General features: G+C 42.3%; 1 protein-coding gene across 2 annotated transcripts in view; it reads left to right on the top strand.

Moving 5' to 3' along the window:
* ATF6 (activating transcription factor 6) overlaps nt 1-26,348 on the top strand; it is a 73,293-nt gene that overhangs the window by 24,625 nt on the left and 22,320 nt on the right. Inside the window, exons 11-14 of one of the 2 annotated variants that reach the window (XM_042029855.1) lie at nt 788-907; nt 1,802-1,904; nt 2,957-3,021; nt 6,502-6,613. In XM_042029855.1, the coding sequence (XP_041885789.1) occupies nt 788-907; nt 1,802-1,904; nt 2,957-3,021; nt 6,502-6,613 (400 nt within the window). Of the gene's footprint in view, nt 1-787; nt 908-1,801; nt 1,905-2,956; nt 3,022-6,498; nt 6,614-26,348 lie in introns of both variants that reach the window. The other variant, XM_042029854.1, reaches the window with a different exon arrangement.

Raw genomic sequence — 26,348 nt, 5'->3', positions numbered from 1 at the left:
AGAAGCAGACATGAAGTTGGAGAGAAAGCTGGGAAAGAGAGGGGATATGAATAAGGCTTTCATAAGCTCTTATACCTGATTTTTCAGAAAGAAGTTGAGGTTCAGGAGCTACAAGTCTGTCAAAACCAAGAGGACTGAGGCTGTTACATTGATAACCTATCAAGAGAGAGAACTACATTAGGTATTTGGTGATAAGTAGTTAACCCCTCAGGAGGCCGTGAGAGTATTACAGATTTTTGTACTGAGAAATACATGCTCCTTTTCCCTTTTTATCAAAACCAAGCTAGATTCTGGAGACAGAGATGTAAATCCTCTCCACTCAGTTGTAATATAGTTTGTGGCTGCTCGGCTGTCATATAGCTTATGGTCTGTCTATCCGCGTGGTTTTAGTGGATAATAAATGTAATATTTCTGTAGCAAATCTTGCACAGCTCTGGAATGAAAAAGAAAGTTGTGTCTACAGAGATCACATAGTTTGCATTCTGTGAGGAATATTTTACAGACTACATATTCTATCAATATCTGGCCTTCTTGGTAAGAGATCCAACATCTGCTAATGCTCATCTGTCTTCCCTGTGTTGAGAGCTGTCAGCCCCCTTTGAGGGATTGACTGAGAGCATTGGATGTTTGATGGGGATTGTTACTCACCTGCATCAGAGGTCTCACAGGAGCAGCTGTAATATTCGTGGGTCTGCTGGTGTTAGTGCTCATTCTCTGGATTTGGTCAAAGGGTCATGAAGAAGTTTTTTAAGGGACTTCTTGATGTGCTTTTCTTGATTTTTCCCAGGTATGACCGTTCTGTGTCTGATAACAAAGCACTAATGATAGTCTCAGAAGAACCTCTGTTATATATTTCACCACCGCCGCCCCCCTGCCGGCCTCTGATCAACAGGACAGAGTCGCTGAGGTGAGCAAACTGCCTTTTGTGAGCATTTAAAGTTTATTAGGAGTTGAGATATAAATTCTGTGTTGGCTGAGTGCTACTGGGCTGCTGTGAATGATGTTGTTGTCCATTCATGGTGTTCATCCAGTATGTGGCCAGTGTCTCATAAGGGTCTGCACTGTCCAGTGTCTGCTGCTGTAAGGACAGATCCACTTGGATCTTTGTTATCTTTCCATGGTTTTAGTAATGATTTTCACCACTCTATTCACTGGTCATTTGCAGTAACCAAATAACAGTTTTCTGATTGTCTGGGGGGCTTTCGTGGCTTAAAAGAGAAATCGCTTCATATGTAGAAATGTTAATTATTTGGAAATCAAGTCCAGCTAAAAGCCATTTCCATCTGAATTATATAAGAGATGGTCTTCTATTCTTCACCTTCTGATAGAAGCAGACTGAACCTGACATTGCAGATGTTCTTTGCTCACTGTTTGAAAACACCTAGCTCCACTTTTTCCATAGATATGAGTCACTAACCTTATCTCCATTGTCTGTCCATTCTTCCTCTCAGATTTATGTGCCATAATTTAGCCTTAACCAATAATTTGTCTTGAATTGATCAATTTTTGATTTTAAATTTCAGTAGTCCTTCCAGTAATTTCAAAATTACTGTTCGTTGGACAAAAGAATGGACTGTATCTACTTTGTGTGGAAACATCCACAAATCTAATACTTTATAGATAATCCCTTACACATTTAATCTTAAAATTGTATTTTCTTACTGTGGTATTAAAAATAAGTTATCATAAGGTAAAATAATAGTAATCTTCAGTGTCTGTATAGTGGCTAAACTGTTGTATGCAACGGAAATATTCTGGCAGCCTTGTTTGAAATCTGTGTTGATGCTGTGTGTTTTCCTAGGCTGACCCATGAACTCCGAGGATGGGTGCACAGGCACGAGGTGGAGCGAACCAGATCCCGAAGGCTGTCCAACAACCAGCAGCAGAAAGCGCGAGTCACGCAGGTGCGCCCCTTCCTGCTCCTGCCTCAGTGGCCTGACAAGATAATTTCATGAACCGTGTTCCCTGACTTGTTTGCACTTGTCATTATAGACAAAAGTAGCCATCGTGCCTGTAATTAGGGCAGCCAACACTTCCCATTTGAAATTGCTGGGTTTGGTTGATTGTTACGTTGTCAAAGTTGTTCTTCCATTCCTGCTCTTGGATTCAGGGTTTTGAATTTTTTTAGCAGCCATCAAAGTAGCTTCTACATTTTCTAAAATGAAATCAATAGTTACCCTTTTTGTGGCTTTTCTGTAAGGATAAGCAATTGCTCAACGGAGAGAAATACAACCTACAGCACATTTATTTGACTCACTGTTAAGGGCCAGAGCTGATTGGTTTTGTTGAAATATTTCTATTGTTTAAATTTTAGCTAGAGGGATTCATGGTTTTTTGGTAAGGCTACAGAATCGTAGCCATATAGATATATGTATATATCTGTATGGCTATATATATATATATATATGAGACTTGTGCTTATATTTTTATATATCTATATGAGACTTGTGCTCATATTTCCCATTTTTAAAAATCTTTTACCTACATGGTATACTGATACCAAAGCTGAAATTAAGACGATGAATTTTCAAAGTATTTAATTTGATTAGGGGTAGTACCAGCTTTAAAAGGAATTGAGCGTTACAATGTGGGAAATACTGCAGTTTTCTAGGGAAGAAGTGTTGCGTGTTAAACTTCAGATGCTTCTCACTGGTGTCCAAAGCAGAATGGTAGAACATTTAGAACTGTTGTATATGGTGCCAAACTCCCTTTCTTGTCTCTGAATGTTGACTTCAAATTTGGCTGTATTAAAATCCTGCTGGTTTTGTTGTTCCAGCTTGATTGCTGACCATTTCAGTTTCTCATGTTTCACCAGTGGGAAAATCCACATTTCTGGTGCAGAGCACTGATTAACCTCTGCACCCCATTCTGTGTGTTATATTCTATGTAGTGGCAAACCAAGGAAATGCTTATTGGTTTCACCTTGTGTCATTTTTTCCTTCTTCCCCTTTTTCAGAGCTCCCTCAGTGACAAAGCAGATTCCCAGCTAATGGCCATGCCTTACACAGACACCAGTCTCAGGTAAAGCGGAACAGTTCCTTTGTTACTGCTTTCTACTTAACCCAGTTTTTCACCAACAGTTGGTAAAGAATGCCCATTTTCATCTTTTCAGGATTCTTAAGCCAAATGCAGCTACTTTTCTTGGACTAATTTCTGTCCTTTAGCAAATAACTGCTTCTAACAATTTATATTACGCTTAAATGGACCCCTGTATCACAGCTCCGCTCTTCCAGGGTCTTTCTAGCCATGAGTTTTAAGAAAATCCTTACTTTGCTCTCCAGAATCCCTTTCTAAACAGATCTGAATATTTCGGGAGGAACTAACTTGGGGCTATCTGTGAGAACATCGTTAGTTTTAAGAAGGTTTCAAAGGGCCATGAATCTGGTAAGGGAAAGGTTTCTCTCTTTGTCTTCAGGAGTAGAGCCATTATAGCTATCACCAAGTTATGATGATGAACTTAAAGTACCAGTATGTCTCATTTACATTCTTTGTCTCCATCTGCTGATTGGAGCACATTAATGCAGCGTTTCCTGATGTCCCCTGCCCACCCCTCCCCATAACCGTCTTGTCCCTCTTCCTGGTGGCAGGAAGTACTGGAGAGAAAAGATTAGGGAAACAAAATTTCTCTCTCCTGAATTCTGTGTGAGACTGTTGAGGAGGCTGTCTCCTCTAAGGTGCCAAAGAGGAGTGTAAGAGCAGAATGGAGTATAAATGAAACTTTTTGGTGAGAACACCACCTGAAATGTTGCTGTGGAAAGAAAGACAGCTGTGGCCTTTCCATTTGCATTGCTGCTTTGAAAGCAGGATCAGCCTGGAGGAAAAGAGCAAGCTGCAGGCAAATGTTACAAAAACCAGGCTGTCAAATCTTGATATGTCTTGACTTAAAAGAAAAAAAAATAAGAAAAAGCTTTTTGAATTCTACAGGCAGATGAAGGATAGCTGTTTTGACTGAACACTGATGAACAAGGCTCATGGCATAAAGCAGTTTAATATACATGCTTGCATTACTCTGAAAAAAAAGTATCTGGATTATTGGAAACAGTGTGCAACATCATGTAGCTCTGCATGGAATAATCTGTTGTGCTCTGAAGAAAGTGAGATTTTTTGGGGTTTTTTTTCAGATTAATGATGTTTATATGAACAGAACCAGTGAGTCATGGCAGCTGCATGCTATGACTGTGCTGGAACTGCTAAGAACATAGAACAGACTTCCAGTTCCTCCCAGAGCCATCAACTATTAGGTGCTCCATGAAATCATAGAATCACAGAGTAGTTTAGATTGTAAAGGACCTCAGGAGATCCCTAGTGCAACTTCCTGCTCAAAGTAGGCTTAACTTCAGGTTTACTGAATGTCTCTGGTAGAAGAGGTGGTCTCCATCTCCATTGTAATCTCCATCAGGAAGCTGAGGATTGAAAAGAATTTCAGGGAAGTCAGAGCAGTGGAGAAGATAAATTTTAAGATGATTTCAAAGAAAATTTTCCCGCCTAATGTCTTTATAGTCTATGTAGCTTTCTTCAGGGGTGATTTTGTTGAGGGCTTCTGTAAGTGTGTTTCTTAAGGCTTCAGGTATCAAAAAGACTCTGCAGTTGTTTTCCTAAGTTTTGCACTATTAATATTGCGGTTTTTGATGCATAAATCACTGTGTCCTGCCTCATTTCTTCCCAAAACAAGCCTGTGTGTAACATCCCAGTGCTCTGTGGTGCATAACAGAGTGTCCTTCAAAGTTTTAAAACAAAAGACTTATTGATCTCCCAATAAATGGCCAGGTTCAGCACCATTGTTTGGCATACACAGTTTAATATGATGCTTTTTTGTAATATGCAAAGATGTTACTAAAACAACGGGTAGTTTCACGCCTGGCTTTGGCTCGGAAGTTCCTCCCTTCCTTTGATGGAGAGGTGGTTATCAGATGATGTTCAAAGGTAGATGCAATGTACTGCCTGTAATCCCCGATATCACTTTGTGTTTGATTTGTTACGTGACCAGGACAGCTTTATAAAGGCCCAGTGGTTTCCAAGAGCTTTGGGACAGTTTTCTCCCATAGCTGGTTTTTAGGTCTCTCTGTATCTTGTGGAGTGTGGGCGAGCACACAGATCTGTGGGCCCCGGGTCAGCTTTCAGGATGTGTTGTACCGAGCAATGCGTGGGCGCCGTGCCTTTCATCACAGCCCAGCTTCAGTGCTCCATCTCCGGGGTGGCTTGGTGGGCCTACATGTTTTCATGAATGAGTAATCAAGCTCACATTAGCTCCAGCCTTTGTGTCCTGTGTGTGAAGGATGGGAGCTGATTCCTCTCTTGCACAGTTGTGCAGAAGGGGATGTGTAGTGTAGAGCTGCCTGCTCCTGATCCCCCAGGACTTACACCCCCAATCCTGTGAAAGGGCAGCTGGCCTGGCAGCTGCAGTCCTTTGCTTGCAACAGGGCTCTGTTAGCAGTGGAGGAGAAGATAATGACAGCCTACTATTATTGCTGCTTGAGAAAGTCACTTGATGATACATTTGTGTCTTGTTATATTTTAGATGTACTAAAATAGTCTAAATTAACCCCCCTAGTTCAAAACCCGGGTCAGCAGAAGACAGCTTGGGAGGGGAGGGATAGCCTGATCATGTCCTTGCCACAAACACAGCGTGCTATTAAAGTGGGGGAAATTAAAATGACAGGTTGAAAGTCCAGCTAATGGTTTCCCTGAGTACAGCTTTCCAGTGTTAAATAAATAAGTTATTTTGGAGTGGGATTGGGAAAGTATAAATGATAGCAGTATATGCTAGGAACTTCTCACCTTTCCAAGATAAACAGTGGATAAGTACCATGATTGTAGGACTTGCCAGTGTTTTGGCTTAGAATGGTTTAGAGCATCTTTTCCTTGTGTCTGATATGTGTAAGATGAGAACTGTGGAAAAGATAAGCCAGAATTATGTGAGTATCTTATTTTTGCTCCTCTGTCTAAATTGAAAATCAAGAGCAAGTCTTTGAGTTGACCAGAGGACATAGCGTGGAAAAAAAAGGGTGGGTGAGAAAGAAGGTGGATTTGTCATCTGACAGTAAATTAAGAGCTCTGTTTATGCTTACCTTTGCACTTCTTTCAATTTCAGTGGTTTGGATTCTTAGCAGAAAAATAAATTTATTAAATTATTAAATGGTTTTATATTTTATTTCAGAATGACATTTCATCCTAAAATTTATTTTCAGAAGTCATCACAATTTTTCAGACACTTTAGGTTGAAGCTTTTTTTTCCTGTTGAGCTAGCAAACAGGTTTTTGCTGGCCTCAGAAGCACGAACAAAAATCTGGAAATCTTTGCCGTAGTTAGACCTTTGAAGCACCTTGAACTTTCAAAAAGTACTGAGTAGTTTCATTGTCTTCACCTGTGTTCCTCATGCTCCTCTTAGTGGATGAAGAGCTGCTGCGGTTACTTTAAAAAGCTGGTCTTCAAAGTCACTGTCTCACTGAAATTAACTGTCTTGTCTGAAATAATTACCTTTGCCGTTCTTTATTTCAGCAGGAACTCAGGGAATGAGCTGCAAGTGTATTATGCCTCTCCGAGGAGCTATCAAGACTTTTTTGAAGCAATTCACCGAAGGGAGGATACATTCTATGTGGTGTCATTCCGCAGAGTAAGTGTAGCAGTGGGTGCTACTGGCCTTTTATGTGTGTACTTAACACTGCTTCTAACAGAGATCCAAAAGATGACTTAATCAAAGTTGCAGGTAAATTTGTTTCTTTTGAAATGATGCTTCTGTATATCCTTTACGGTAACATGGCCAAATCATGGTCTTTGCAAAATATGCCCATCACATTGGGAATGGAAAGAGCTTTGCAGAAAACATTGTAGTTCCAGAGCAAGACAGCCCAAAATTTCAGGAACCCTGTGGTTAAACTTACACATTACAGCTATGAAATAGCAGTACAAACCTTTTGTGCTTCTGGGTATAGAAATAAATGTACCCTCTGCACAAATCATTACTGTTAACATAATACAGTTTCTATCTTCCCCTAAAACTCCTGCATTTGCAGTTTTATGTGTCACTTATCGCAGCTGTACAGGACTGTGTGTAGGGCCACCGTTTTTCTGCTGTTTTGTGACTTGTAAGTTGAGACAGATGAGCAGGTCTGCTTTCTGTGCTGAGATACAGCAGAGGCTTGTGCTGCAGCTTTGTCAGGCACAGCCTCACATCTGCAGCGCAGTTAGTGACAGTAAAAGCTGTTATAAAATGGAATTTCAGGTGTCTGATGGCACTTTCTGCACTGAAACCCTGACTGGTGTTGAAGCCAGGACAGCTGCAGTAGTGAGAAGCTGATTAGGGTCTGGTGGTGGAAATGATCAAGGCAAACAGTGCTTGAAACACCAACCTGGGGTTGGAGGAGCTTATTCCCTCCCTTTTGCAGAGGTCTTGGTGAGTCATTAGATACGTCTATAATGCACATCTGTCCCTGGGCTGAATCTGGGCTCTTGGCTTGCTGAGCCTCCTGCCCTGCCATTTTGCATTTGGGGTGTTAGATGAGAATTGTTCTGTGCATGTTCACACCCAGCCACGATCCTCCCAGGAGCCCACAAAGCTCCATTTGTTTCCTCTTTGTAGGAGTGTCCTGAGAGGGGTCCCAATGTAGTGAGGGACCAGTAGTGGCCACAACAACAGCTCATCCAGCTGTAGCCAGTTCTGTGTAAGAGCACACAGATCATCATAACTAGTTTTAGCAGTTTCTGTGTTGTCATAACTCTACCAATCTCTACATGCCATAGGTACACAGGTAATACGACTCTGTTCCACCTGGTACACAGCAAGTTTCTTAATTTGTGAGATGCATATCTGTAGGAAAGGTTCAGGCAAAATGAAAATAGCGGTGCTCTTCTTAGGATTAAGGTTTTGTGCTGAGTAGAAATATGAGGTTAGTTTCCAGTCTTGGGATTACTGGGTTGTGTCACAAGGCTGGAATTTTGTTATTAAATGCTTGGCATGTTCTGCTGTTCTTTCAGCTAGCAACACAAATATAGCCAGCACCAGGCTCCACATATCCTGAGGATGAGGAGAAGGGAGCAGAGAATAAAAGTTTTCCTGGAAACTCAGAACACAAAGCAGAACAGTGTTTGTAGAGGTCTGCATTTGGGACCATTGCTCCAGCCCACCTGAGTGCATGTACGTGTCCATAGGTCCTGTTTACACTGTCGGGTTAATGACCTGGAGGTTGTCAGCTCCCATTTCAAGTTGCAGAGCTGTCCTTGGAAGCTGTGTGCCTTGTGCCACAGAATCCCTACAGCTTGGCCCTGCTCTCCTGCAGGAAGAGGTGCGGAGGCCTTTTAAACCCATCTGCGAAGTTTATTTGGTAGCAAAGCTTTTGGTATTTCTGTTTTATGAATGAAATGTCCTCAAATAGAAGGCAGTTTTGTACATTACCTCATTTATTGTTTTAACAGGGCAAACCTGATCTAGCAGCAAGCTCTGCCCTGAGGCACTTTTAAATGACTTGCTTGGATTCTTTTGTGAGTGCAGAAGAAAGGACTCCTGCACAGCCCGAGGGGTGCCATCAGCAGGGCCCCAGCCTGGGAGGTGCCCTTTCACCTCCTCCTGGGGATTGCTGACTTCATTTTCTCTGGACCACAGCTCCCTTTTCACTGATGATTAGGAGCTGAGGGGGGACTGGTTCCTCCTCAGTTTGTTCCACAGTTCACTGGTGTTGCTTGCGCTTGTCCAAGTGAGGAGCCAAGGCCTGGAGATGAAAGGTTTTGTTCTCCTCATTCACAGTTTGCCATGCAGACACTCCCACATACTTAATAAGCTGTTAACAGCCCTATAACATAATAGAACAAGAATCATCCAGTGGAAGATTCCAGGGAGTGGGTGGTTCTGGTGGTATCGTGCTCTGAGTGGAAGGTGGGACTGTGGATCTCAGGAGATCCCTTCCAGCTGATGTTCCTGGATCATCTGTTGCTGTTTTCTGCTCCATGTGCAGCCTCACAAACTCTAGCATTTCTCCTGGATGCATGTGATAAAATGTAACATTTTTTGTGTGTTCTCACTTGCAGTACAGGAGCTCTGCCCTGAGTTCCTTGGATTTGCTAGGGCTACCCAAACTCTTACACGGTAGGACTCAGCCAAGGCTTCTGGAAGTGCAGGGTTGGGAAGTAAAGCGCTTGCACACTGCATGTTGTTCTGGTGATGCTTGATACCTGTAAAACTGAGATTCCCATGATCTCATCGATGTTATTTTCTTTCCTTGCCTTGGAAGACTTGCAGATCTACATATTTACAGTTGAAGATTACATGGGATTTTTTTCCTTTTTAAGGAGGAAGGAGGAAAGTAGCATTTGGATCAGCTGAGTCCATACAAGAAGCAGGGCTTTTGCTCTGAGTGTCTAAAGAAATTAATTTACTGCTATTATCAGGGGAGTCTGTAATGTCATTTTTAAACAGGAAGAGTCTGCTGCTCTGCCAACAGCTTTGATTTCTGCTCTGTAACATCTGTGATACCAAGTCTGCTTAATGTCTTCTAAAACCCTAGAGGAGCATGGATACAAAACTCGGGTTGGTGGATCTGAGGTGCTGTTTGCAGGGAACAGACACCTGGCTGCCTCTCTGTAAGCCTGGCACCCACACAGCTGTCTCTCAGAGCTCACATCTGTTTTGCCACAGAGTACAGGCCTTGAGATTGTTTCTAGAATTACCTGAATAGCTAGCTTAATTTGAAAAGTAATTAAGTAAATCACTGGAGAAAACAAATCCCTTCCAATTTACTTTGGCCTGTCAGTGCTGCTTCAGATCATTCCACTCTTGTGTGGTTAGGATCAGAGTCCCCACAACTTGGAATGATTAAGCAGTAGATTTCCCCATCCTGGAAGGTTCACTCAGTGACCCTTTGATGACATCTCTGCAGGTTTATTTAAGGACAGTGACATTTTTTAGGTTAAGAATGTAATTACTGTTCTTAAGGAAAACATAGTTTAAAGTTTGATTCACTTGGGAAATTCAGAGGACTTTGGGCATTTCCTCTCACTACTTTCTCTATTTCAAAGTACAAATGTCTCCTAATATCAAAGTTTGCCACTTGCATTTATTGCAGGGCATATACAGCATCTTCAGTAGAATGCAGTAAAAAGTAGATAATAAAAGGTGATTCTGTTTGTTAGGGCAAGAGTGATGCTGACCCTATAGGAATCAATGGCAAAACCTTTACCAACTTCTGTAAGACCAGGATTTTGCTTTATAAATTTCTGTTTCAGTGCCATAAACCATAGAGCTTCAGGGAAACCTCTTATTATGAATTTCTGGTCCTACAAGCCAACATCTGCAGTAAGCATTTAAGGGTTTCTCAAGTTCTGCAAACAATTTTTTGCTGAAATTATTAAGTCAAATTTTAATCAGAACTTCTGTTCTTTCTTTGTTTATAGAATAAAAATGTCTAGGTTATTATGTGCTTCTGTTGGTAATAAGCCTGTGCTGTGCTAATTGTATTTGGGATGATATAATTGTATTTGGGATGTTATATTACTTTCAGGAAGCAAGATTATAAAGTCTGGCTTTGACATGCTTGTGCAGCAGCAGTTTGCTGTGCTGCACACACTTCTAGCAACAACAATCTGAGTGTATTCAGAGAGCACGAGGCAGGTTCCAACTCACTGCACTCCTGATGCCGTCTACATCCTGCAGGCAAAACTTTATAAGAAGCTGGCTTCAGATGGTGTTTCACAGCCAGAAATTCAGTCCTAACATATACTTTCCTCCTACTTTGTTGTACTTGACAATGGGTGGTTTTTACTGAGCATGGAGTTTTCTGCTGTTGACTTTTTTGTGGATTTCTGCAGGCTGGGACGTGTAATTTGGTGTTTCATTCAGATGAATTGATTAGACCCACATAGTCCTGCTGCCCCTAGAGATAGAGCAGCTATTCTCTATGTTTGAGTCCTATATTTGCAACTGTTGCAAGTTAACATGCAGATTTTCAAAAGATTTTACAAACTGCCCTTTTTCCAGGGGAGCCTGAGCTTAGCTATTCAGAGGAAAAAAGCTACTTTATCCCAGGATTGTAGGATTTTAAGATCTTGTCCTATATTTTATACACAAGCTGAGAATAATGTGGTATTTACCATAATGTGGTAAAAGAACTGAGGCTCAGGGCAAAGTATCCATTATAAAATTGCCTTTCCTTTTCAGAGCAGAGGTCACCCTTTAGCCTGTCTTCTCTGTGAGGCCAGTTCTTGCCTCTCTGGGAGAATTTGAGGAGGCAAACAGTGTGTGTGATTGTGCTTCACCATGCCCTGAAGCTCAGTGAGTCAGCTTCTGTCAAACTACAGCTGTATTTGACTTTCAAATTTGAGAATCCATTATGAAAACCTCCTGTTTCCATCTAAGTGTTGATAGTGAAAATTAAGTCTGGCCTGCTGCATTCTTTGTTACACATTCCCTTTTTTCTGGCTAAACTTTGGATTCTTTCAGTGTCAAGGAATTTTTTCCTTCCAAATCCCTGGTCCATATGAAAACAATGAAGCCAGCTTGCTTTCTGGTCTTTCTTGAACTGTCTTCCTTTCTGATTTGGAATATTTCAGGTAGGTGGGGATCAGGGAGAGGTGACTTTCAAAGGGCCTGAGGGGTGGTGGGGAGAAGGTTTCTCTGTGCTCTTCCTGTTACTCAGGTGGGGAAGATGGTGTCTTTGGTAGCATCTTAGAGCTTAGTCTAAAAACCTCCAGAGAGAAATCTAATAATTTAAAATTAAGTCTAAAAATGTATGTTGGTCTACTAACACAAATGGCCTCACTCAGTCCTGGGATTCTCAAAATACTTGTGTATGAGAACAATACAACTGCAAGTTGGGTAAAAGGAAGCTCAAAAGAAGTTAATTTAGATTTGCAGCTTAAGGCCAGCAGTTCCTTAAAAAGTGTTTCTATCAACACCTTCTAGTATTTTCCAGCAAGCCCGACTGTGTCACCATTTGTCACCGTAAGGACATCCTTTGGGGAGTGAAGCAGCAAAGAGCTGTGTGTGTGCTGTGGAGAGCAGGAGGGCTGAGAGGAGGGGGAAGAGAAGCAGCCAGGCAGTGAGACACCCCAGGTGTGTAGGGGTGGGAGGCAGAGAGGAGCAGCCACAAGTGCCAGCTGCAGTGCAGCATCTCCTGCAGCCTCCTGGCTCAGCCAGATGCAAACAGTGGGTAGGAGGGGCCAGAACGGCAATGCAGAATGGTGTTTCTGAGAAGGGAGGTAATGCCTGTCGTATCAAGTGGGGTTTTGTTTCCTTTGCTCTGTTCTTTGCTCCTACTTGGGAATCTATTCCAAGGCATTTTGGAAGCAAAGTCTTAGTTGCTCTGATTTTTATCTCCTTGGGTCCCTTTGAACCCCAGTGTCCTCCCAATAAAATCGAGAATGGATGTGGTGTTGAGGACAGATGTATAAGCAGAGGCAGAAAAGTCAACTCGAATATGTCTGGCATGAAGCAAAGCTCCTCTTGGATTTTGTGTGTATAGTCTTGATTAGTTGGTCCTCTCTATGGTTGCTGGAACTTCATGAATCATATTAATGCCGTCACTGAACTTCTTTCAGCTTTACACGTTCCAGATCTAACTAATACTTTGTTATTTTTAAACTAGTATTTGGAAGGACAACATATACTGCAGATAATTACAGTGAAAAAAAAACATGCTGCAAAAAATGTCTCCAGAACCCAAAGTGGTTGCAGGCAGACGTGACCAGTAATAGCATACATGTATTTAAAATGTGCTGCACGCTTGAGAGACAGAGTTGTGGGCAAGAAGGAAAGAAAGATTGTTGGTTTTGGAAAACCTCTGTAAAAGACCCACTGCTTATGAAATTGGTGTGGGCATAGGCTAGAGAAGTATAATTGAGAAGCATGGGAGGAAGATGTGCTTATAAAGTGGGAATGGTCTCAGTGAAGGAAGTGTCAGCAGTATCTCACTTAATGAGTACAGAACAGCATTTAATAAGAGTATGGAACAGACACTGCTGTCAACAAAGTGAGCAGGAGCACAAGTTTATCCACAAACAATTAATGTGTGTTCGGTTAGAGCAGGTGGTGAAAATATGAAGCTCTGAAGCAGTTCTCTTCCTTCAGGAAGTAACCCAAGTTCAATAATGCATTAGTAATACTTTAATTATGCCAGATGATAATGCATCTTTCTTTAGTGATACCATGGTATTCATTGAAGAAAATTTTGCTCAGATTATTCTGAACAGTTTCCAGAAGGGAACGATGGGCTCTTGCTTACAATCTGTAGCAGTATTTAATTGTGGGATCGGTGTTGGCCGAGCCCTAACTGTACAGAGTCATAAATGATACCTTCAGCCCTGGAACTGCAGTAGCCAGTAAGACATTGACTTGAATTTGGTGGGAATGAACTGCTTGAAAAAATTACCTTCGTGATACTTGGTTTGCCTTGAATGATAGTACATGAAGAGAGCGCTTTAAAATACTTGTGCTTGCTTTTTTAGTTGTACTTCACACTTCCACAGCTTAAGACTGGTGATTTTTCCTGTTCATTTTCAGTTTATTTATCTGACACTCTAGACAGGGTCTGTATAAAAGTAAAGCATGCAGAATTGAGGTGGTTTTGGTTTCATTAGATAGTGTCCTACATTTTAGTGGATGTTAATCATTACAGTATTACATTTGAGACCATTATTTGAAATCTTAGGCACACTTTTAGAGTTAATTCTGGTCAGATGAAGTTATTTGCTTCCAGTTTGAATTAATCCTTCTGCCAGATTTTTAGCTGGACAGCACACAAAGCTTATTTTATGAAGTAAGAGCCCAGGTGCTGTTATGAGTGTGTGCAGATTATCATCACCTCCCACTGGACCGAACAGAACTCTTGCAGCTTCCAGGTTTTATTTTTAAATAGCTGACACTCCTAGGACAAGAAGTGTGATAGAATTAACTGTACATTTTTATCTTTAAACTGGCTTTGAAACTGCTTCAAAGTGGAACATAAAACTTGTTTTCAACTTCTGTGTCTCCTAGTTGCTTGTGGTCTATCTACTGGGATGGTAATGGATGTGAGAAGAGCTCATTTTGCCTCGTGCCTGGCATGGCTTGCTCCTCACCATGCAGTTGGATAAGCTCCAGTTTTGCCAGCACATTTGGTAGAGGCTGTCAGGCTTTGTGTTAGTGATTAAGAATTTGGAATGCCGTGGGCTAAGCTGAGAGATCCTTCACGCTGGAAACCACTGTTCAGGAAATCCTTTTTGTGTTTTGATTGCAAATGTTAAAATGTGCCTGTGAATAATTCTGGTGCTGGAAAGTGCTTTTCATGAGAGAAGGCAAAGCTGTGCAGGAGGGGCACATGCACAGCTTGAACAGCACGTTACACAATGAGGATGCCACGGAGAAGTGGACTTCCTGTTAAATGCCATGGGCCACTGCCCTTGGAACTGGTTGGCAAAGTGCCACTAAGCATTGCATAAGTGATTGTTGTTACTCCTTGGTTTCTTGACTATCCAAAATAAGGTTTCAAGTGTCAGCTGTCTCCAAGAGGGTTATATCCAACATGAGGAAGGCATTCTGAGCTGTGCTCAGAGAGTCGCGCTGTGTGAGGAGGGAACACAGGCCTTTGGATCTGAATCCCACCAGGCTCCTGTGTGTTAAACAATGCTCTAGAGACTCTAGAAGTGCACATTCCCAAGCTGTTCCTCAGTGTGGAGATTCTTAGGTTGAGTCACTTGTTAGCATCTGGGAGGCTCTTGTTCAATCTCCTTTCCAGGAAATCAGCATGGAGCTCTTCTTTCTAAGAACAGTGCTGAGCCCTCGGACCTGGAGCTTTTCATCAAGGACTCAGTGAGTAATCAGTGGGCAGGTGACTCCTGGAAAAGGTGACTGAAAAGAAACCATTTTGCTGTCTCTGGGACCAGCATCTCCAGAAGGGCATCTCCTTGACATCAGGGAAGTAACACTGTGGGTTTCTCTTTGCTCTTGCTGGACCATCTGTTTGGCATTTGCTAACCAGCTGTAAGCTTTAACTCTCCAGCAGGCAGCAGAGGTGCTGCATACAATCCAGGCATGAAGTTTCCTGACTTCTCAAGCTCGGTTTCCGAAGTGCCAACATAGAAAAACATGTACACTGGATGTTTCATCCACATGAAACTGGATGTAAACGTGCCATCATTGGGAGAAAAGCAACAGATGCAGCAGTTTGCTTGGTGTAAAATTTTGGCAAAAGCAGGTAATTGCAGCTCTAGGTGAATAAGTGTAAAGAACTACATTTATACAAGCAGAAAGGAACTTGGGGTTCAGGCTAAACACTGGTGTGGTTCTACAAATGCTGAAAAAAGGTTGTGAAGCCAGCTGGGTAAACAGCAATGTCGTGACAGGGTATTTCCATTTCAGGGTAGAGTTGGTTAGTGTTGGCTTGGTATGGCAGTCCAGGAGGAGGATACTGCCCACACCATGGCACTTGTCAAAAGGAGGTAAGAAATGCATTTTAAAAGAGTGTATGTCCCTCAGTCTCATTGTCATGCACACAGGCATATAAGGAGTGCAGGATAGGCCAGAAAGAAGAACCTGACATCCTGTAAGCTCTCAGATAATTACCTTTTAATTCCCTGCAGCACTCCATCCCTCTTCTGCTCTCCTGGCAGTTCTAACCATCACTGTCCAGCAGAGTAGAACCTCTTCATGTAGATCAAAACTGACACCCTTATGACTTAGTCTTTCCAAATCTTGATGGTTGATTTGAGAAGTTACCTGTTTGCTTGTAAAAGTCACTTCCAGTACCTTAATTCTCATAGGAAATAGGCATCTAAGAACAAGACTGGTGTGGATTAAAAGAAGGAAACCAGAACCCTGTACCTCAGCTGTGGCGCCTTCTGTCCGATTCTGTTACAAATCACCTCTACCTGCTTGTAGCGCTTTTTCTGTTTGAAAATGTCCTGACAAAGCCCTGATGCAGCTGCCTTGGCTTGCAGGAAGTTATAGTGTTCAATCTGGCCCATCAGATGATGTGTTGCTGTGCTCCTGGTCTGGGTTTCCCTCCCAGTAATGGCACGTGCAGTTGTTAATAGGGGCTGTGTGTGCTCTTGGTGTGCTTACAAACAGATCTGTGTGGGATCAGAGGGAGAGGGGGAAATGATCTGCAGCCTGGGGACTGTCTGGAGTTCACTTGCCTTTGTGTGGGTCAGGGGTAGCTCTGCAGAGCCAGAAGAGGTTCAGAGGGCGAGAGGGAATGGAAATGAAAGGGAACACATCCACCAGGAGGATGTAGCCTCAGGCTCTTGCTCTTCTGTAGACCTGCACGTTAAGAGCCTGATAAGGTATTTTTGTTGATGAGTTGGGGTAATAAAGAGAGTTGTGACTACACATATTAAACTGGTTAATGGCAAGCTGAGTGACTCTCCAGCTAGAAGAGAGGATTTGGATTGGTGCCTTCAGGCTGCTCAGTACCTCTGGTATTTTGCAGAAATTGTGGTGTGTCTAAGATGTTCAGTCTTTTTGTGTAGAATTAAAACCAGTACAGGAGCAAGAAAAGAGGGGAGGGTTCATATGTAATTTGGGTGATTTAAAAAGTGCCCGTGCAATTGATGCTATCCGTGTAGTGAAATCAATTATTTTGCCTTATTATTTGTACCCTCAGTGTCTAAGAAAACACTGATGCATGTCCTCACCTAAAACCTTTCATGCATCATTTCTCACATCTTTATTCTATGATAAGAATTCTGGTAGAGCTTTCTTTGACCTGAAAGTCCCCTGTATTTTGAAATAAAAAAGCTGGAAACTCCAGTGGTTTGGTGAAATGTTGTCAATGGGGCATTTCATTTTTAAAACCCACATTTATGAAAACAGAGCTTCTGTGGTTACACAGAAGCTGATACAGTTGCATCATACTTTGCAGAATATTTGTAGAAAATGTTGAAATTAGCTTGAGACTTCTTGTTCCACGAGAAAAATGTACATAATTAGAACACTTGAAGGCAAAAGCATTTTTCTGTACTTCTAGATGTCTTAAGTTATTGGCACATGTCAAGTGAGAAGTGCACTGATAAAGGCTTAGGTTTGCTTAATTTGCAGTGTTCCTCTCATACTTCTGTTTTTCTTCCTTAATTTCATTTCATCTGGCTTCTTTCTTAAATCATTTCACAGATTGTTGTTGCTACTTTATGGACTACAGGCACCACAAATTCTCAAGCACCACTCAAGGCTCCTTCTCTGCTTAATGGAGGCAGAAAAGCTCTTCTCAGTTTTCCCCACCTATCCCAAACACCTACCCTTGCGTGGACTGGATTTCCTTCCGGAGGTGCCTTTCCTTCTGTAGGTTTTAAAGGGAGCCCAGACAGCTCTGTGAGACAGCTAAAGCTGGAAAAAATTGATCTCACGCTGAGTGGGGAGATGAAAGCCTTCTATTTGCTTGAGTCGTTATGTTCTAAATGTGGTGGAGAGCTGGCAAGTACTGATAGAAGAAAACATATTACTCTGCAGGAAGAGAGCCAGGCCCAGCCTGAAAGCCACAGCCTGATGTCTTCTGAGTAGCATGCAAGCAAGAATCTCCACGTTTTTATCTTCCCAAAGCTGACCTTTCCCTCTCTTTTATCTAATCTGGTGCCTGTGATCTTGCTAATTCAATTGCTGTGGCAGACAGGCAGTTACTCACATGCACAGTCACGAGATGGACTAGGAGTGTGATGCTCGTGCACCAGTTTACAGCTCTGTTTGTCCATTATCAGGTTTCAGACCAGGATCCAAGCGAACTGTTGTCACACGAGAAACCTTTTTCTGTGGAAATTGCTGTTTTCTACAAGCTGTACAATGGACAAGTACAGGTGGCTTGTATGATGGCTTGTACAGCACTGTAGTACTCTCACACTGTTCAAAACTGGATGATTTCTTCCCTAGCTACATGAGCAGATCCCAGGACTTTTTGAGGGTAAAGACCAGAGAGTCATTTACATGGTTTACCACCACCAGAAAGGAGGGTTCCTGTTGTCCATGCCAGTTCCTTGGCTGTTCATACTCTGGTCAGATCCCTCCTTGGGCTGTTTTATTGTCTTGGTGGGAAAACAGCTTGAGGAATTTGGGGGACTGTCAGGAGAGTCTGACAATTGCCAGAGGATGGCAGGGAAGGAGAAGGAACCCTCCTGTTTTCGGTGGTCATGGGGATCAGATTGCTTAGGCTATGCCATTCTGAAGTGCACTTAAGGTAGCTTGGGGGTGATTAAGGAAGAATCCTCAATGTCAGGCATCCAAGATCCTTTTTGCTTCCAAGTATGAGTTAATCACATACCTTCTATATGCTTTTAAGACCATTTTCCATCAGATTGTTTTCTTGGTTTGGTTTGAGGGGGTTCTTTTAAGGGGGAAATGTTAAGTGTTTATAGTCCTTTTTCCCTTATAAAATGATCTCTTGGTTCTGAAACTGATTTAAGTCTTCCTCAGCAAGACTAGAAATTCAAACAGAGCAGACGTTTGGCAAAAAATCTGGACTCAGAATTGAGATTTAGAAGTGAAACTTAGATACAAATGTGAAAAGGAGAAAGCTCATCAGGCTAGGCTAAATACAAACCCATGGGCAAAAAAAAAGAAAGGAAAGTTCATCTTCATACTCTCTTAACTGAGATTATTAGTAACAGAGGCAATAACTTCTTTAACATCATTATATTGAATATCTCTTTAATTAGAAGAAGATATGAATAGTTGGTGAATCCTTAGCCATACAGATGTCCCAGAATCTGCATCTTTCCAACAAGCAGCTGGAATGCAATACACATTGCACAGCTTAAAACGCTGCCATCAAATTTGGATTCAGCCCACTGCATCCTAATAGGAAAACTTTGTTGTCTGTGCACCAACATTTTGGGGGAAACAGAAGGCAGCTTGGATTTGGAGCCCCAGCCATGGCCTGAGTGTGCCAGACCACCATCCAGCCATCAGCAGCCCAGGGACTTTGCCTGTCCCTGCTGCCAAGATGTGCAGAGACCCACCCGGGTCTGAGCTGAAGTCATTGCAGAGCTCTGGGTATATCTGGGAGGTTCAGGCAAAAATGCAACCAACTGCTCGCTGAGAAGAGCGTTTATTTCTGTGATACCTGGGTGTGTTTCTTTCCTTATGTCCCGTGTTGCTTTATTCTTGGGAGTTTGGCAGTGGCACTTGCATTGTGGGTGATTATGTAAAGGTATTATTTTATTCAACTTTGACATAATGTGGAAGGAGGGGGAAACCACTTTCAGTACTATAATCAGAGGAGAGAAATTGGTAGAGAAGAAAGAGCACCCAATTCTTTAGGTTCCATAGAAAGGTGCTTTCAAAGCCACTTTACCCAGCAGGTACTGACAATGCAAATGAGACCTATCTTTTTAAAACCAGGTCAAAGGCAGTTTAGTAAAAGTAATAAACACATACCTGTGTTTATAAAACAGCTTTCTGCCTGTGACCTAAAACATCATTTCTTCCCGCAGCTTGGGAGGTGATTACCTCCATCTCCATGAAGAGGAGTTAGCTTCATAGAGGTTTAGAGAGAGATTCAGGTACCCTGAGCACATGAGGCTAAAGGATGGAGGGCAGGAGGAGATCCCCAGAAACGTAACTCATGGCCAGTTGCTTTTTCCAAGAATTTGAGGGATAACAAACTCTTCTAACCCAGACTTTCCAGTCCTCTGATGTATTTCTGTGTAACTGATGCAACTTCCACAATTAGGAAAAATTTGTTGCTAATTTCCTGTACATCTGCTGTGGTCTCAGAAGCAGCATCTCTCTGGCTGCAGATGAGAATCAAGCTGCCACTGTCTGCTCTTGGGCAGTACCATGGTTTAACCTCATCTAGTAAATCAGTACCATGCAGCCACTTGCTCACTCCCTGTCTCCCCACCAGTGGAGGAGGACAACTGGGGGAAAAAAAGTACACCTTGTAAGATAAAACCAGTTTAATAATTAAAATAAAATCAATATGATAATAATTAAAGTAGTAACAATTATAATGAAAAAGAGAGAGAGGAGAGGAGCAAGTGGTGCACAGCACAGTTGCTGACTGACGCCCAGCCTGTCCCAAGCAGCAATCCCAGCCAGTTCTCCCCAGTTTGCGTACTGGACACAACATTCTGTGGTATGGGATATCCCTTTGTCCAGTTTGGGTCAGCTATCCAGGCTCCCAGCAGTGCACCTGCTCACTGGCAGATCATGGGAGAGCCAAAAGTCCTTGATTTACGGTAAGCTCTTCTCAGCACCAGCCAAAGCATCAGTGTTACCAACTTTATTCTTACATAAATTGCAAACAGGCACCATGCCAGCTGCTAAGAAGAAAATTAACTCTCTCCCAGTTGAAACCAGGACAGGCACTGAAGGACAAGCAGCAGCAAGCTGTGGCTGTCCCAGCAGGGAGAAGAGAGAGGAGCACCCTGAGTTTGGCTCCCACTGGGTTTGGTCTGAATTTAGTTCAGACTTACTTTATTCCCTCCTGTCATTAGCCTTGCTTTCAGTTTGTTTGCTTAGCCTCCCCAGTGAATATATTTCCAGCAAGTTGGCAGCAGTCACAGATCAGCGGATGGATCCGGAAAGGGAGGATGTCACACCACGAGATGTACGCTGCAGTTGTCTTTTTATTCCCTCAAACCAGATCTGAATCCAGTACCTGATCTCCTGCCTGCAAAGGGCATGTATGCTCTCTTTGCAGACACTAAAACATGTTTTAAGGTAAATAGCAGGTGTTCAACTCAGAAATGCATCTGTGCACGCTCAGTTTTTGGGCTGATGAACAGTTGGGTCCTATTGTGCCATATGATGGACCAGGTGCACACTTTTTAGAATCATTAGCAGCTTCTGTGAAATGGAGTTTTGCAGTCTAGTAGTATTTTTATTCACAGCTTTAAATGTATCTTCACCTGTACACTAGTAATATATATAATTTTTCTTTGCATGGGAACGTGTTTGGATCCACTTAATAAAAGTTGCCCTTCAGACTGAATCCTGCATTGTGTCCAAATTCTGAGTGTCTCAGCTTCTTTAGCTGAGCTGTCCAAGATGCTGAGTCTGTTGCATTGACAACTGCAGGTACTCTACTTCTTGGCTTGCAGCTGTCTTACATAGTGTGGAGCTTGAATGGGAGATTCAAATTCTTTCTGTTGCTGCAGAAGGCAAGAAGACAGTAACTTCACATCAGGGCTGGATCTTGTGCCATATGTGTTGTAGGAATGAACACACTGTGATCAGATTAATTGCCTTGATTTAAAAAAGATTGAAGTCTTGGCTCTACTTCACAGTTGTTTCTGGTTAGGATTTTAAAGTTCTCTTGCATTCCCTGCTGTCTGCATGTGTGGGCATTTTTGCTCTGTAAGAAGGCATCCTTTCTGCTGCTTTGAAATTAAGTTGTTCTGCCAGAAGAGCGTTCAGTCACAGCCTGTGTGACCTTTCCTGGACTTGTGTAGCTATTCCTGAACGCTTCTCATGTGTATTTAACCCTGATTGCTATCTTTGGTATCTTTTTAACCCTGATTGCTGTCAGCATCTTTCTCATACAGTCTTTTCATGAGAGGTCTGCCGGTTCGCAAGACAAGGAAAAGGTGAGGTAGAAGTATGATCTTGACAGACTTCCAAATTTGAGCCCAGGTCCTTAAGGATCTTAGAAATGCTGCTTGAAGAGCCTTCTGGTCCACCCTCCTGTGTGGAGGAAGGCTACTGCTGACAGTGAGTGAGGTTGGCTGTGGCATTGTCAAGTAGGCTCTGAAGAGCTCTCAGGATGGAGATGTCACCACAAAGCGAGATCAAAGTGTTCTAGTACTTCACTGTGCTTTGAAGTCAGCTGGAAGAGAAAGCAGAGGACAGCTGTATTAGCAAATGGGTTTGGAACCCCAGTGTTACATTGATCCAGCATTTGGAGAAAGCCTGGCATAAATTTCTTTTTAGCCATCCAACTTCTGTTTCTTGGGAATGTGATCTGAAGAGATCACGCTCCACTCTAAGGAGTGTGCCCATGAAACTGCATCGTTTTTATGCCCTGGCTGGCTCTGTGCTTGTGGGGCTGGGCTGCCAGAGGCAGACCAGCAGAAAAATGGTGTTTGCTGATAGTAACATTCTCCACTACAGTTTGGGTTGGCTGTGCTTTTTGGGGCAGTCTCCAGCTGAGCAGTAATTCTGGGAATCCAGGATTTGTCTTCTGTAGAAGACCTGAGGTCTTGCTGACAAATACAGCAACTTTGGGTTAATGTTTTGTGAGAGAAGCAAAGAATCTGGATTATATCCTTTTTGGTTTTACTGGGCTGGATTCACATGCCCTACCTAAATGACATGTTTTTGCAATTACAGATTGCAGTTGCAAAACTAATAGCCTACAGATGCTATGCACAGGCAGAGCTTTGCTGCAGTGAATTATAGAAGGAGGGGAATTTCTTTTTATGGGTAGTAGTAATAAAACAATTAATTCCTTTTGGGTCTTACAACTTTGTAAAATCTGCAAAGATAGTTGACAGACTCAGCTGGGAGTTACAGATGAACTGCATTTCTGTGCTCCTATAGCCCCTGGGAAGGACAGAAGATGGCAGAGAAACATTATTTTCAAGTAATTTGAAGCAAACATTTTTAATTTTATGATGCTGATTTGATTGAGAGAGCCTCTAGAAGAAAATTTGATCCTTATAACTGAGGAACTTTTCCACCAGTACAAGCTGGGATATTTTTACCTTTCACAGAGGCACAGAACTAAGTCAGCTAGACATACCTTTTCCAATTTGTTTTGAAACTCAGCTAATTTCCACAAATAACACACACACAAATTATCAAAGTATTTTCAAGTCCTTTAGAACTTTCCTATACGATTTTAACCAAAACTGTTTACTTAAGCATAGAATTCTGTCCCTCACATCCTCTTACTTCACATTTAGGAATTTTTTTTTAATCTGCTGCCAAACCAAAATTACATCATAGCAAATGCATGCATTGTTCTTTACTTTTGGGCCTGCAGAGCAGTTCTGCAGACAAGTTTAATTGGCAGGATTTCTGTCCAGTCTCTGTCCTGTGCCCTCCTTGTTCACATGGCCTTTTTCCTTCCTATTCAGATAAAAAAAAGACAAAACTACAAGGAAAAGTACATTTATGATAGAAATAAAGTCCAAATGGGGTGCCTTCACCTCATTCTCCCTTGCAATTGGACTGGTGTTGCTGTGCCTCATTCAAGCTTCTGCAAACTGTGATTTCCTGGGGCATTCCCTATCCACAGGGCAAGGATGATGGTATTTAGTGCCTCTTACTTAGGATGTCAAAGTCAAAAAAGATATTCAAATAGCTTGGGTAGAAATGAGGCAGGTTCATCTTGGGTAATTCCAGAGTGAGGGATTTGCAAAGGAATGGGGATCTTGAGAGAAGCTGGTAATTTTGCAGGTCTGGTGTCACTTGGTTAACAGGATGAAGATAGATGTTTCAGTAGGACAGAAGGTTAATGAGCGTGTCTTTGGAAGTGTGCTCATGTTCCACTTCCTGGAGGGAGACACGGTGCCTTCTCAGAGGCCCACTGGGTAGAGTCTATAGATACCTGATAACCAGCATATTTCAGTGTTGTCTCAAGACTGATAGCAGAGAAGCTGATACCGTGTGAAATTCTATTATGGGTTTTCTGTGGGTTCCTTGCAGTCATTATCCCATCTTTCACCTGCTCCCATACTCTTCATGTCATGGATTCCCTGTAAGGATCCATGATGAGGTGAGTAGATCTCCTTGGATTTCTAATGTCTACCTTTAAAAAAAAACTCAGACACCAAGCAAACGAAAAAACTCAATGCATCAACTTTAAAAACAAGTCAGCTTTACTAAGTTCATGGTATGATGAGCAAAGAGTGGTGGCTATGAGTCACAGTTTGTGTAGAGGTTTTAATTGGTTCCTCCTCTTCAGCCTTGTATGTTGAATAAAAGGATTATAAGCCATGAAAATAGAAAAACTGAATAGTGTATCAATATTTTCCACCTTTGTGTGACACGTGCTTTACAGCTGCCTTTTGTGCACCTCCACAATGCTCTGCATGGTTGTGAACTGCAAAGGACACAGTTCCCAGCAGGTCTCTGTTATTCTTAGTAGTCTCCATAACCTTTCTAGTTCTTAATCCAGGAGATCCTTTGCTGCTGGTTCTCCTTTACACTGAGAAAACACTCCAAAGCTGAGCCCTGCTCGTGGACAAGCAGCAGTGCTGCCTTTGAAGGGAGTGGGGGAAACTCTTCCAGAGGAAGCTTGTGACAGAGTGAATTTTCCATTCCTCTGAGGTCTCTGGGATTTTCACAAGGCTCTCTGACTCACAGCGAGGTGCTTTCCAGTTAGTTTGCTTTTGGAGCCCAGGCCATATCACATCTGGCAGTAGCACAATTTACAATAAAAGGCTAAAGACTTCTTCATTAAAAGGTCCCTCATGTGGAAACTAAACTGGATAGCAACTCTTCCTTCTGCAGGGACAGTGACTAGAAACTCTTCCAGAGTGCAGTTAGGTTTTATTTATGAAAATTTGTCTCGGAATGGCAGAAAGGTGTAATCTTACACTACAGGACATTTTATTGACTGTGGGATCGAGCTATTTCTGGTAGAACACTTAAATAAAAATCATATCTCTTCACTTCATTCCATCTCTGTGCGCAAAGTATAGGCTGTAAAAACCACCTGTGCACAGAAACACAGGGACTGGAACAGCACTGGCGTGAAAAGGAGCAATTCTGACAAAAATAAAAGCGGAAAAAGAATCTCTATTCCCACTACTTTTTGGAGCTTTCTTGTTCTGGGACAGTCTTCTCCCCATCCCTCAAAATGGGCTTAAAACCTAGAAAAGTAATTAGATGCTATGATTAGGGGTTGAATTCTCAGTTGCAAACGGTCTTCTTTAATTGTACTGCAAAATCAAACTGTTGATGTGTGCTGGCTAATGTCAAGGTTTATACAGGTAGAACTGGTACAATTTCAAACCAAGTTAAATGATTATTGTTAAACTCAAAGGGGTAAAGCTACTGGGATCTCTCAGGGTGGGCTGTCAAGAGTGGTACAGAGAGGCTGATGCCGTGTGAAATTCTATTGTGGGTTTTCTGTGGGTTCCTTGCAGTCATTATCCCATCTTTCACCTGCTCCCATACTTTTCATGTCATGGATTCCCTGTAAGGATCCATGATGAGGTGAGTAGATCTCCTTGGATTTCTAAGGTCTATCTTTAAAAAAGAACCGCAGAAACCAAGCAAACAAACTCAGTGCATCAACTTTAAAAACAAGTCAGCTTTACTAAGTTCATGGTATGATGAGCAAAGAGTGGTGGCTATGAGTCACAGTTTGTGTAGAGGTTTTAATTGGTTTCCTCTCCTTTTTTTTTTCTGTTCTCAAAACTATCCCCATGCTTTTCAGATACAAGGGTCAGAAGTGCTTCCAGAGGCACTCTCCCCTCTGCATTTAACATCCACTGATAGTGAAGGCAGTGTTTCAGGAACTTCTAGCATTTTCAGATGGACCAGTGCTGCCTCCAGTGTGGTGTAACCTCAGGGGACCATATGGTTGCCGTCACCCAAATGAATCCATAATGAAATTATACAGCCATTTCCTCTACAAATTTGTAAACTTTCATACATATCCTTTTTGAACTGGCAGTGGAAACCAGAAATGCCAAGACCTGACTCCTATTTACATCTGATCTGTGCTCTGTGCTTTGTGGTATTGGGAACTGCTGGGGTAGATGAGAATCAGCCCCTTGGCTCTGAGTGCACCTTGGTGAATTCTCTTCCCTGGGGAACAACCTCCTTTTGTATTCAGAGAGCTGCTGAGATCCAGCCCTGGATTCCTTGTGAATGAAGTTCTCAGGTACCCTTTCTTGGCCAGGAGTTGTGTGCCAAAGGCTGTGATGCTGTTCAGGGCCAGGTCAGTGGTCTGTGTAGGAGAACAGGACAGACACATCACATCTCTGGCAACAGCAGAAAGCCTGAAACAATGATCCTGAAATTTTTTTAGAAGTGTATATCTGCTGTTTGTGGGGAAAAAAAGCTGGCTCGTGGGCTCTGTCAGCTCAGGGGTTTAAGAACTCTAGCTCCTTGGAGTATATGTACTCTGGATGTGTCTCTGAAGCAGCATGCAGTTTTTTGGGCCTGGGAGAGCACATTTTTGTTGCACATTCTTTGTATTGCCAAAAGCATACCTGTAAAGAAGGTCCAGTGCCATGTCATTGACTCGAAATCCCTGAAGATGTTCAGAAAAAACAGGTTCAAAAGACAATGCATGGATTTGATGCACAATTTTTGTATGATTGAAAAAGCACTTTTTTTCTATCTGCTTTATCTTGAGATCACTAGGTGTGGTCAGATTAACAGATAATCTTTTAAGCTGTCAGGAGATGTTGAACACTGCAGAAGCAGTGCCATTAAAGAAAAATGGCCCCTCAGTGGGATGTGGGGAGCTCCTCAGCCTGGGTCGGCGGTGGCTGTAATG

Source organism: Corvus kubaryi, unplaced genomic scaffold (assembly GCF_017639235.1).
Source record: "Corvus kubaryi isolate FWS band 111438036 unplaced genomic scaffold, C.kubaryi_AGA036_p1.0 37334, whole genome shotgun sequence".
Classification (NCBI taxonomy): domain Eukaryota; kingdom Metazoa; phylum Chordata; class Aves; order Passeriformes; family Corvidae; genus Corvus; species Corvus kubaryi.
This window is presented reverse-complemented; position numbering and strand designations above follow the sequence as displayed.